The 13,131-nt window shown below is 43.4% G+C and overlaps 1 protein-coding gene across 1 annotated transcript in view; it reads left to right on the top strand.

Annotated features, from left to right (window-relative positions):
• LOC147611420 (Flavin containing amine oxidoreductase family) overlaps positions 1–13,131 on the top strand; it is a 67,140-nt gene that overhangs the window by 18,040 nt on the left and 35,969 nt on the right. Inside the window, exons 2-4 of the mRNA XM_086784517.1 lie at positions 12,238–12,423; positions 12,557–12,641; positions 12,863–13,010. Of these exons, the coding sequence (XP_086640643.1) occupies positions 12,238–12,423; positions 12,557–12,641; positions 12,863–13,010 (419 nt within the window). The remainder of the gene's footprint in view (positions 1–12,237; positions 12,424–12,556; positions 12,642–12,862; positions 13,011–13,131) is intronic.

The raw sequence follows: 13,131 nt of genomic DNA, 5'->3' as shown, positions 1-13,131 counted from the left end.
AGATTTCAGCGTAGAAGGTGCTGCGTTTTCTTCCGGGAGTAGAGGCTTCCTCAAGATTGCTGCGTTTTCTTCATCTGACGCATGGGACTGTTGTATTTCTGAATTTTCAGTAAAGATTGCTGATTTTTATGCTGATTGGATTGCTGAAGCCCTCCTCTAGGTACTGAGGATAGGGATCCACATCTTGGAGAGATCTTCCTTCTTTCTCTTCTTTCAATTTCCCAGCCTCCCTCCCTTTCTTCTTGTTGTGCACAGCCTAAGAGGAGGACTTGCTGATTTTTTCAGCCCCTTTCTTCAGAGAAGGATTCTTGGCAGAGGACATGGCTTCACGAGGTTTCTCTACTGTTGCTCATTCTCATGTTGATTCTCTAGCACACCATCACAACCTGGATCTCTTGCTCCCTTCGCTCCACAGGTGGTTCCTATTCTCAATCTTTCCTCTCTGAGTTTCTCTCATCTAGGTCTTGCTTCCACCTCTACCCACATACCATCCTATAATCCTCCCCAAGTCAGTGACTCCAGGAAGTTTACAGCAACCAACTATCATACTTGGTCTTTCTACACTCTGTTGTTGCTGGAAGGAGCCGGTGTGTGGATGGCTATCTCCACCTCTCGCTTGGTGGACCTTGCTTTGAGAAGCATATTGGATGCTCGGGCTCATCTTATCATCATCCATTGCATGACTCCATCTATACAGGCACAGTTTGTCTCTACCCGGAGTAATGCTCATCAGATGTGGACAGAGATCCAGAGGAGTTATGGTAGAGTTTCGACAGTGAAGATTGCCAAATTGGAGTCAGATCTGCAGAAGCTTACAATCAACGAGTTAGATAACTTGATTGAGAAGATTGGAGAGTTCACCCGTATCAATCTGTAGCTTGAGGAGTACGGGAGCACCATCAACAATCCCATCCATAAACTTCTTGGTAAGTTGCTTGCTTTCTTTGACTCTTTCAGGGATAATATTTATTTCCGTGATCCTCTCCCTTGTTTTGAGGAAGTCGTGAGTTATCTCCATGACAAGTGCATGCTTCGTAGAAAAGGCAAGTCGGAGTTTGCCTTTGTTGCCTCTGACAAGGGCAAAGACAAGGGCGAAAAAGGGAACAACAACAACAACAACAACAACAACAACAACAAAGGCAAGGGTAAATAGGATTCTAAGGAATCCAAGGACAAAAGCAATGAAATTGATTACTGTGGCAAGTCAGGTCATACTGAGGCTCGCTGCTTTGCTCTTCGTGATGATTCTCTAGCAGCCAAAGCCAAGTATAAAGCCCAGGATGCTTCTAAAGCATGTGACAAGGACAACACCAAAGATAAAGGCAAAGTTTTAGAGGAGGGATCTGCTAAATTTGCCTACATGGCATGGCAGTCTCACAGATTCATCCACTTCTTCACAGGATTCATTCCTCTTGATTGTAGATATGACTTCTCGTGAAGAGGTTAGTGACACACCTAAACTGGTGGAATGGGTTGGTGATAGTGGTGCCTCTGCCTACATGACCAATCAGGCCCATGTCTTGGAGGACTACTGGACTCTCTTCTTTAGTTCGTATTGGCGACAACTCTTTGCTTCTTGTCACCGGTGTTGGTAATGTTTCTTTGGATTCTTCTATCACCTTACATGATGTTCTACATGTACCACGGATTTCCAAAAATTTGTTTTCAGTATACAAAGCTTCTCAGAAGGGAGGTCATCAAAGTAATTGACAAGAAGACTCTCTCGGCTGTTGCCAATGGATTCCTTGATGGGGGTCTCTACAAGATCACCAATTTTTCTTCCCAAATCCCTCGCACTGATTCCCATATTCATTAGCTTTTCTCCCCCTTGATGGCTTTGGTTTCTGAGGCAGATACTTCTATGTGGCATTCTCGCTTCGGTCCAAGGTTTTGGTTTCTTTCCTCGTGTTCTTTTTTCTATTTATTATGTTCGGCGATCGCTTTGTATAGATTGTTTGCGCTCATGACCTCAGACAGATGTGACATTGTCATTTGATTTTGATTTATCATTTGTTTCTACTATCTACTTTAATTGTCAATTTCCAATTATGGTGTATTTGGGTATGTCTAGACAATGTTTATGTTGTGAGTGCTAATTTTGAAATTCTTAGATAGGTTGAAATGCTAGAGTGTGACATGTGTTGACACATCACTCCTTGTCTATCAAAGGATATTAGATATAGACTTCGAGCTTTCTTGACCAATCTCTCACACATAGACGCACATATATATGATTTTAACATTCTAAGCAGGTTGTCTTACAAAAGTTCCATTCTAAGCAGGTTGTCAGTGGAACACCTCAGCTCAGGTCTCTCTCACATCTGCTCATCCTACATGATGGGCAAGCATCATTGAGATGCATTTCTAGAGGAGGCCACTCATCGAGCAACCCGAAGAATGGAGCTTATACATGCAGATCTTGCAAGACCTATGGAGGTTGAGTCTCTTGGCGGGGCTCGATATTTTCTTCTTCTTGTGGATGATTTCACTCACAAAGTTTGGGTATGTTGTCTGGCTCGCAAGTTAGATGCTTTTGTCAGTTTCAAGACTTGGATCTCGCGATGATGGGAAAAATTAGTCTGGGGGTAGAGTTTCATTCCTCTGGACTGATAATGGTGGCAAGTCTGTACTATTTGATGACTTCCTTGCTTCGAAGGGCATTCATCGATAGACTACAGTTCCTTACACTCCTTAGCAGAATGGAGTTGTGGAATGAAAGAACCGGACCTGGCTCGTGCTTGTTGCATCATGCAGGTATCCCTCTTGCTTTCTGGGGTGAAGTTGTGGCTACCTCAGTTTATCTCATTAACCGCTTTCTCACAAAAGCGGTCGAGGGGATGACTCCGGAGGAGGCTTTTACAGGACACAAGGCTTTTGTTTCTTATCTTTGTGTTTTCGGTTGTGTTGCTTATGTGCATGTCCTAGATAAGAAAAGGACCACACTTGCACCAAAGTCAAATAGGATGATCTTCACAGGCTACAGTCTGAGATCCAAAGGGTACCGCTTTTGGGATCCGGAGGTTGATGACATCATCATTTCTCGTGATATTCGGTTTGATGAGAGCTTGTTTGGCATTGATTCCCCTCCATTTGATGCATCTTTTGACTTTCTGGATGATCCATTCTCGACAGATGCTAGTGATCTTATACCACTTCCACGTCCAGCTCCTCCTCCTCCTCCACTTGGTGCAACCCCGGTGCCAGCTTCTACTTTACAGCCACCCATTCGTGTTGCACCAGCTTTTGCACCTCCAAGTCCCTTTACGAGTCCTGCTTTGACTCCGGGATTACCCTCAACAGTGCTTACTTCATCACCACTTCCAGTAGTATCGCATGAGTCCTCTACTGCAGCTGGATCTTCTTCTTCACGCTTTGAGAGGAAGGCTGGTCTACCCCGATGGGTTCAACAACTCTTCAGAGATTCTGGTCTCACTAATGCACAACTTCATAACCAGATCTCTACCACCACCCCTGGACCTCGTCGTTCATCTCGGGCTTCCACATATCATCACACAGTGAATTATGCTCTAATGAGCTCTCTCTAGGAGATTGATGAGCTTGAGAATGAGATTCTGGTCTCACTGATGCACAACTCCATAACTAGATCTCTACCATCAGCCTTAGACCTCGCTGTTCATCTCGGGCTTCCACATCTCATCACAGTGAATTATGCTCTCATGAGTTCACTCTAGGAGATCGATGAGCCTGAGAGTCCAGAGGAGGCTCTTTCACAGCTGCAGTGGCGGCAAGCCATGGAAGCAGAGATGGCCTCTATTGAGAGGAATGACACTTGGTCTTTGCTGCCACGGTCTTTGCATCGTCGTGTTATTGGTGTAAAATGGATTTTCAAAGTCAAGTTTCATGCAGATGGTACTTTGGACAAGTACAAAGCTTGTCTTGTTGCTCGAGGATATGCTTAGAAGGCAGGTAAAGACTTTGATGAGATATTTGCTCCTAGAGCCAGGTATACCACCATCAGGATTGTTTTGGCTCTGGCTGCACACTTCAAATGGCCTGTGTTCCAGATGGATGTCAAATCCGCTTTTCTGAATGGAGATTTAGAGGAGGAAGTTTATGTTGAGTAGCCTTCTGGTTTTGTGTTTCAGGGACAAGACACCCATGTGTATCTTTTGCAGAAGGCTCTTAATGGTCTCGAACAGGCACCCCGTGCCTGGTATCAGGCGATTGATGCCTTCTTGTTATCTCTTGGCTTTGAGAGGGCATATGCTGACAACAATCTCTATGTGCTTCTTTCTGATGGAGATATTTGTGTCATTGTTTTGTATGTTGATGACCTCATTCTTTCTAGCTCAGATACTGGGTTGGTCAGATAGGTTCAGTCCAAGCTTTCAGACATTTGAGATGACTGATCTTGGCCTTTTACATTATTTTCTTGGGCTGGAGGTTTGGTAGAAAGATGACCGTATCTTCATTTCTCGGTAGAAGTATGTGAAGAAGTTGCTCTCGCTTTATGGGTTGTCAGATTGTACACCTCTCTCGTCCCATGGATCCCAATGCCAAGTTATCCAAGGAGGATGATACACCCTTGGTGGATTCCACAGAGTACTGGTAGATTGTTGGCTCATTGCTTTACCTTGCCAACACTCGTCTAGACATCTCCTATGCTATGAGTGTCCTCAACTAGTTTCCGTCAGCCGCTCAAAGGTCTCATTGGCAGGCAGCTTTGAGAGTTCTTCGTTATCTTTGAGGTACTTCACATTATGGCATCACCTACTCTTGTGGTGTTGATTTAGTTGGCTTCACAGATTCTGATTGGGCAGGCTGTATTGATACTCGGAGGTCTACATCTGGATATCGCTTCATGCTTGGTTCTGGATTGGTTTCTTGGAAGTCTCAAAAGCAGAGGACTGTTTCTGCTTCTTCCACTGAGGCTGAGTATAAATCATACCTTCTCTCCTCCACTGAAGTACTTTGGATTCATGAGATTTTGGAGCATTTGTACTGGGTCGATACTTCCCCGGTTACGATCTTCTCGGATTCTCAGAGTGCTATTGCTCTAGCTCAGAATCCCGTGATACGGGGACGATCCAAACATATTGAAGTGCATTAACATTTTGTACGTGACTGGATCGAGTTGGGACTTCTTCGACTGGCCTACTATTCTACCAAGGACAATGTGGCTGATCTCTTCACCAAACCACTTTCGAGAGCTACTATGGAGGTGTTACTTCAACGTGTTGGTATTGGACTGTCCCTCTGGCACTGAAGAGGTGGTGTTGGATTATATCATCTCCAGATGGTCTACATCACCATTTTCATGCTTGTATTGGCCATTTATGAGGCCTTGCATTGGCATATCTTAGCAGATATTATTCAGCATTTTTCTACCATTTTAAAGGTATTTTACAGCATTTTTATAGCATTTTATGCTACTGTCCACAATTGGCCGACCAGCACTTTGGGGGAGTTTATAAGGGTTGACTCCCTTTCCCCTAGTTTATCTCATTCTTTTGCATCCAGTTGAGGTCATTAGCAGTTGCTTCTGCTTCTTATCATTGTACAACACCTACGGGCTTCCCCGTGCTTAGTTTTCAGCATTTATAGGTCTTGTACTTGAGCCTACATCTGTGTTTTCTATTTGTTTCACTTTCTTTCATTGATGACATAAGAAGTCACCAAATCTCTATTCTGCAATCTGTTCCAACACATGTTTGAAATCCTCTTTGGTAGCATAAAGATCCTTCATAAAAGTGAAGTCCATATGGTAACCCAAAGAGACCGCATGGCTCAAGGGTCTCCAAGATAATGCATCTGCTTCCTTGTTGTCTTTGACATAAGAAGGCCATAGCATGGCCTTCTTGGTTCAAGACTGCTCCGATGCAATCTCATCATGTTCAACCACAAAAAGATTTAGAATAACCAACATTGATTTTTTTTTTCAACTTGCCTTTGGCCCAAGATTCTCCCATAGTTACCAAATTTCATCGTCTGCAAAGAGCCGTTCGTAGGCCCTTATTTATCCACTTGTAACCCAAAGAAACCGCATGGCTCAAGGGTCTCCAAGATAATGCATCTGCTTCCTTGTTGTCTTTGACATTCATAGGCCATAGCATGGCCTTCTTGGTTCAAGACTGCTTCGATGCAATCTCGTCATGTTCAACCACAAAAAGATTTAGAATAACCAACATTGATTTTTTTTTTCCAACTTGCCTTTGGCCCAAGATTCTCCCATAGTTACCAAATTTCACCGTCCGCAGACAGCCGCTCGTAGGCCCTTATTTATCCACCTGGAGGCGATGCCATCGAGGAAGCATCAAGGAGAGTTTTGAACCTAGGACCTCTTGGTTCTAGGCAAACATCTTCACCACTTGAGCTATCACCTCATTGGCACCAACACTGATCTTGCATGAAGTCTCAATGCTTCAAAAGAGTTCTGATTCAGCTTTGGTTCAGAAAGATTCCACGGCTTTATATGTCGAAACATGCAATGGGCTAAGCACCATTGCAAACCACTCGTGAAACTTCCTAGCATGATGTCAATCTGGTGATCTTTTGATCTCTCTGGCTTCTTGCTTTGGCTTGACAGGACAATTTGTAACCATATGTCCCTTATTTCCACATTGAAAACACTTCCCTTCTTTGGTATATTCTTCATGTTGCTCGAGGGACAATCTACTTTGAAAGAGTGGGGGTTTGTCTCCACTTCCATCCTTCTTCTTGAGAGAATCGGCTTCTTGATGGGGATCGGTATTTAAACTTTTTCTTTTGAGATGGATTCCGATTGTCTTTCTTTGTCTTGCTGTCCATCCAAGGCACGTACAAGGCCTTGGCTTTGCAAAGCCTTGTCTTGAGCTTCTTCCAATGTCTTTGGTCCCGCCATGTAAACTGCTTGCATAAGCTTAGGTTGCAATCCATTGACAGACTTACGCATTTCCATTAGTGATGGAATGGGTATAAGAAGTAAACTTCAAAAATGATTGCTGAAAAGTTGCTAAGGTATGATGCCGCATTCTCACTAACTTTCTGCTTTATCGCATCCCATTCCTTTTGCACATTAGCTTCAAAGTTTGTGGGTAAACGCATCTTGTTGAACTAAGTCTTGAAGTTGCTCCACGTCTTCGACTCAGTCCCTTCTTGTATTACTTTTAGCCACCAATTCAAGGCGGCATCCCTCAAATGCATATGAACCATGCGAAGCTTTAGCTTTTCGGAGTAGTCGTCACCTCCAAAAGCAGCATCAAATTGCTTGACAAAGGATAAAGCTTTATGGGTATATTACTTTCCATAAAAAGCATCAAAATTCACATTGTTCCCTCCCGGCTTGAAGTCCATCTTGCCGGTTGATGTAATTTTCTTTGCCTTCCTTTCCCTCACCTGTTTCGAAGAAGTTGCATAACTTGGCTTGGGAATAGCCTCCCTGTTTTCACCACGAGAAATAGACCGGGTAGCTCTAGATCCTTTTGCAATGGTAACTCCTTTGGTTCGTAGATAAGCTTTGGCAGATTCCACTTCTTCAGGCTCAGTGGCTTGTTCTTTGATAAAGTCTTCAAATATCTGAGCCCTTCTTTGGTCCAGTTCTCTCTTGGTTCTCCAAGCAAGGAATTTTCTAAAAAATCATATGAACTGTTGAAAGTCATGGTACTCTTCTGATGTCATGGCCGCGGTTTCATGATAAATAGATTGACGGTCTTGGGCATAGTTGTTATGAGGCGCGCCTACAGTTCGAGGCGTTCAAGGCATACGAGACGTTCGATTGCCTGATCGAGGTGTCCACATTTTTTTTTTTGGGCTGGTTTGAGTCTTTAGAGGGGGGCTTTAAGGGCCCAAGGCAGCCCCTCTCACAACACTCTCTCTCTCCCTCATTCTCTCCCTCCCTCCCTTAAGCCTTTCTCAAGACCCAAAGTTCAAAGTTCAAACTTCAGACACACTAGGATGATGATGTTTTTAATACCCACTTTTGGAGCTATCTCTATACTCTACTGGTTCATTTCATTTTACTTTGTACCCTTGAATCTTGATGATGAGGATGGACTTTTTTGGTCTCATAGGTCGTTTTGGTCTTTTGCAGACATTTAATACAGCTTTCTTTCTTTTACACACACAGTCTCTCTCCCTCTCTCATACATACCCTCTCTCTCCCTTTCTCAAGGCTCATACATACACACTCTAGTCTCTCTCTCTCTCTCTCAACTTTCACTATATATATATATATATATAACAGACGTCTCTAACATGCCTCTAACGTCTCTAAAAAATACAAGTCTTTCGAGGCGCATAATATATCGCCTTGTACCAAATGCCTCTGACGCCTCTAACAACCATGGTCTTGGGTCCCATTTTGAAGTCTTGTATCGGCCTTATAGTTTTTCCCTTCATTAGGTCCTTGGTCTCCCTCTGCTCGTCGCGACATGGCTTTGTCACCCCAAGAAAGTTTCTTCAAGAGAAATCTTGTCTAATATCACTGAAAGCCGAACGGGGTGTGCCGTGCCGTGCCGTGCCGTGTCCAAGAGATAAAGATATAGAGAGGGGGGAGAGAGAAGGGAATAGGGATCTTGCACAATACACCACATTGAGCAGGGAACATGCCCTGCCTCTTTTCAGGAATTTATTTAGGAACAATCCACGGGCACGTTGGCCAGGATCAATAAAATCAATGAATACAAAACAGATAGATATGCCGATGTAGGATATCCAAGTCGATGTCGATGTCGAGGCATGAGATCTCTGTGCCGTGCACACCATGTGGATGAGTCGATGACCCACAATTATCTCTCACCGGGCTAGTATCAAATCCAATATCCAAATCCAATGAATCCAAGTCCAAGTTTCAAGTCCAAATCAAATCCAAAACCAAGTCCAGATCCAAGTCCAAGCTATATGTCTAAGTTCCATGTTCATGTCCAAGTTCCATGTTCATGTCCAAGTTCCATGCCCAAGCTCTATGTCCAAGGTCTCCATGTCCCAGCTCTATGTTTCATATCCAAGCTCTATGTCCAAGTTCAAATTCAAGTTCAAGTAGTCCAAGTTTCCATGAGTAATCTTCACAACTCCTACAACCTTGTCGATGAAGAAAACCATGGAAAAGCGTCTTTTTGGCAAGAAAACTAATATAAAACCTGTTTTAAGGTTTTTGGGTGATAAAAACATCCAAAAAGTAAATTTTAAAGGTTTTTGGAGCAGTTTTAGGGTTTTTAAAATTTTTGTCCATACAGCTCCGTACATGTGTCCGTATCGCCATCATGCTTATGCCCATATAAGTTTAGGGCTAACCGTACATCTGAAAAGCAAGTTGGAGAAGGTGTTGATGGCGAAGAAGAAGCTCTCCATGATCATTATGATGCCCACACATACACTCCACGATCTCCTTCATGATGCTACAAGAGAGGTTCAAGCCTTCTTATACTTGAAAAGGGCTTTGCTTTTTGCCAAAAGCTTGTCCATGCTTTTGCTTTGTCTTTTTATGCTTTGCATTTTCCTTTTTGCCTTTGCTTTTGCTCTTTTTACTTTTATTTATAAAATATTACTCAACTGTTGGTGCTTTGCTGTTTTGGCTTTAAGGCCTTAGAGTTGCTTATTGAGAAAGCACCTTTTAGCTTTTTGGTCCGGCTCAATCTCCTCTTTCCAATGGTGCCCTTGGCTCGCGGTCAACCCTATTTGACTTTTTGCTTTTTCTTGCTTTTTTTTTTGACCAAGAATGGTGCTTTTTCTTAATCAAATCCCCATGTCTTCTTCCACCTATCTGATATCCAGGCATGGGTTTCATCATGTGAAATAGAGCTAGGAGGGCCAAATAGTTATAGTCATCATCCCTTTGTCTCCACATGGACTCCCCGACTTGTCATCCCTTCCTTCTTGGCAACCTTTTTACTGAAAACCTTGCCCTGTTTCCAATTCCACTCCAAATCTCATGTAAATTCATGCATCTATTCCACTCTGTCCTCTTGCCTTCTAACCCTGTCCCTGAACACCTTCTTTGGTCTTCTTTTCCTGAGTATGGAATCTAGCATTCTCACTCCACCCTTGGATGATCATCATCCCTTGGAACCGTTTTCCCGAAAGCCTTTATTGGTATTGCCCCAAGTGGCATCCAACTTCACAGGGCTGCCGTTCCCCTTGGGTCTTGTGGAACACCGCCAACCAACCTCATGGGAACTTCTTCCATGTCGTGTTACTCTCCTTGGACACTGTAGCTTCTTCTAGGACACCATTAGTGTTTAGCATTGTTGAACCTGAAGCTCTGATACCGATATCACATGCGCAGAAGCTGTGTCTTCTTTCAATCCTAAACACCTTTCTAGGAACATAGATGCAAAACGCAAAGCAGAGAGAGAGAGAGAGAGAGAGAGAGAGAGAGAGAGAGAGAGTTGTATTTTCAGTATACCTTGAAAAGGTTGAACTCTTTACTACCTAACCTATTCTAAGGCCCGGCGCCCAAAGAGATGTCCGATCATCGCAATGAGCCAAGCGGGTGCCTTAAATAGGCCTTTGAAGAGCATGTGGATTGGCCGACCTGTTGTTAGCCAAGTCCTTGGACATAAAATCATCTTCCTACAACTAAGTCCATCATTTGGTAGCTGATAGGCACTTGGTCCAACACCCTATATTTATCTCCTTTTATAGTTGCTGAAGCTCGAAAATTTGGTTTGTATATGTTGTCCTTTTAGGGATTAACACTAGGATTAGCATGTACATGTGCATGCACATGACAGAAGCGTGCGGTCTTATCCTTCTTTTGTACAAATAGGATGGGAGCGGCATATGGGGAGGAGGAAGGCTGGATAAATCCAGCCCAAAGTAGCTGGGATAATTGATGCTCGAGCTTGCTCTCCAATGTCTTAGAATGGCGGAGGGGAACTTGTTGGGAGGCTGAGAACTAGGAACCAACTCTATGTGACGATCCTTAGGTCTATTGGGTGGGAGGTCGTCTCGCAACATAATGTTACTGTATTGAGGTAGGAGACTAGCCATCCTTTGCTCCAACGCGAGTGATGTCTGAATTGCATTAGGTTGAGAGCAGACATAAATCAACGCACACTCTACTCCTTTTCTTATGGCTCGTTGGGCATGAATGTGGGAAATGAGTGGTATTCCAGGAATGTTATGATCCCTGCGAATCACGATAGGCTCAAGAAAACCTTCAACAATGGTGAAAGTATTGTTCCTCCACTTAGCAATGGGTGTATATTGTCCGAACCACTGGATCTAAGGATCATGTCACACCCTAAAAAAGGGGAGACAATGAAATCCCGCTAGAATGTTGCCTTTTGCATTTGAAACTCAAAGTGTTGAGCTTTATGAGAGATATGTGTACGTAGACCATGTGTAAACCTGCCCACATCTAAATCATAAGGAACCAAGGTACAGCTCATTTTGTTTGCCAACTGCGGTGACATGGCATCCTTAGAACTGCCTATGTCTAAGAGGACACTGAATTGCTGGTCCCTCGCAGTGCCATAGGCTCGGATGAGAGCCTTCTTTTGGTCCTCAGTCTCACCCTCTTGCTTATCATCAAATACCACCGGTGGCATTGAGTTCAAAGCGGGCAATGAACGGCATTAGAGACTAATGATGGAGGTATGGATGGGGATGCTATGGTCGCTATTGTGGAAGTGGGTGCCTTGGCGGTGAGGATGATGGTATTTGCTATGGTATGTTGACACCCCACATATGATGGTGGATATATATTTGTTGTATGTATGATGGTGGGTTGGGGTGGAAGAGTGCTTCTATATGGGTGGGTAATGGAGTTGTTATGAAGTGGGGTTTGTTTGAAATTATGTGAGTAGGGAGTACCACCTTCAAGGAATATATCTAGATTCTATAGTGGTCTTTGCCTTCAAGGAATATATCTAGATTCTATAGTGGTGCCAAATGCCTTGATCACAAATGCTTCATAGTGGAATACAGAAGAAAGGAGACTGTAGGTGCAAAGGTTGATTTGGATCCTATGTATGACCTCGGATATAGCTCGTTTTCATTATGGAGTCTTGCAATGTGTGTTTAGTGATGGGGACGCCTCACATCTTTGGGTCAGTATGTTTAGGCAACAGAGAAGGGATAGCTTGCGATGAAGTTGATTGAGATTTATTAGGTTGTGCCTTGGCTTAGATAGAGACCTATAAGTCTACTTACTATATCTTCAGATTGACAAAGGAATGTTATTCAAAATTTGCTGTTTAAGATATGATTAGTAAAAGATAAACTTGTTTCTGGAGGCTTCAGCTATTTATATTCCTGGCTACTTCTACTTATAATGTTACTTCTCTACTGAAACAGGTTGATAGTGGCTTGAAGGATGAACTGGTTCTTGGAGATCCAACTGCCCCACGGTTTGTCTTTTGGCAAGGAAAATTGAGACCAGTGCCTGCAGGGCCTACAGACTTGCCTTTTTTTGATTTGATGAGCATTCAAGGGAAGCTAAGAGCTGGTCTAGGTGCCCTTGGCATACGCCCTCCTGCGCCAGTAAGTGAATTGATAACAAGGTAGCTTTGTGTTGTGATGATGCTGAACGTGCTGCTTTGCTAGATTATCCCTGCATGTGGTGTGTAAATGGCTGTTCCACTAAGATTATGAAGACGGGTTTTGAGAATGGCAGGGATATGAGGAATCGGTGGAGGAGTTTGTGCGCCGTAACCTTGGAGCCGAGGTTTTTGAGAGATTGATTGAGCCCTTTTGTTCAGGTAAGATTTCTCAATGTGTGGGCAGCTTAGTATGTATATATTGTGAGTAACCTTCTAAAAGTTCATCAATGTCCAGCCGATTCCAATTGCAGCATTGAACCCCGCATCAAACCTAAAGAAGGAGAAACCCACCCTATAGCCAACTGAATTGTTTGAATGCAAAGCTGCTTCTTATTTTGGAGTGGCGTTTTACCATCACCTTATGTTTTTCTTGTTTACAGGTGTGTATGCTGGAAACCCTGCCAAGTTGAGCATGAAAGCTGCATTTGGAAGAGTTTGGAGGCTGGAAGAGATGGGAGGGAGTATTATCGGAGGAACTTTCAAGCTAATTCAAGAGAAGAAAAACAACCCTGCTCCACCAAGAGACCCGTATGCTCCTGATAAAAATAAAATAAAATAAACATGTTGTATAGGATTTTGAAAAGTGGCCAACAAGTGTCATTATCTTTTATGTCTTGGGTCAACTGGTGCATTTTATGATTTGAAGCGT

The sequence above is a fragment of the Cibotium barometz genome, chromosome 47 (assembly GCF_041138505.1).
Source record: "Cibotium barometz isolate CiBa-2024 chromosome 47, ASM4113850v1, whole genome shotgun sequence".
Taxonomy (NCBI): domain Eukaryota; kingdom Viridiplantae; phylum Streptophyta; class Polypodiopsida; order Cyatheales; family Cibotiaceae; genus Cibotium; species Cibotium barometz.
This window is presented reverse-complemented; position numbering and strand designations above follow the sequence as displayed.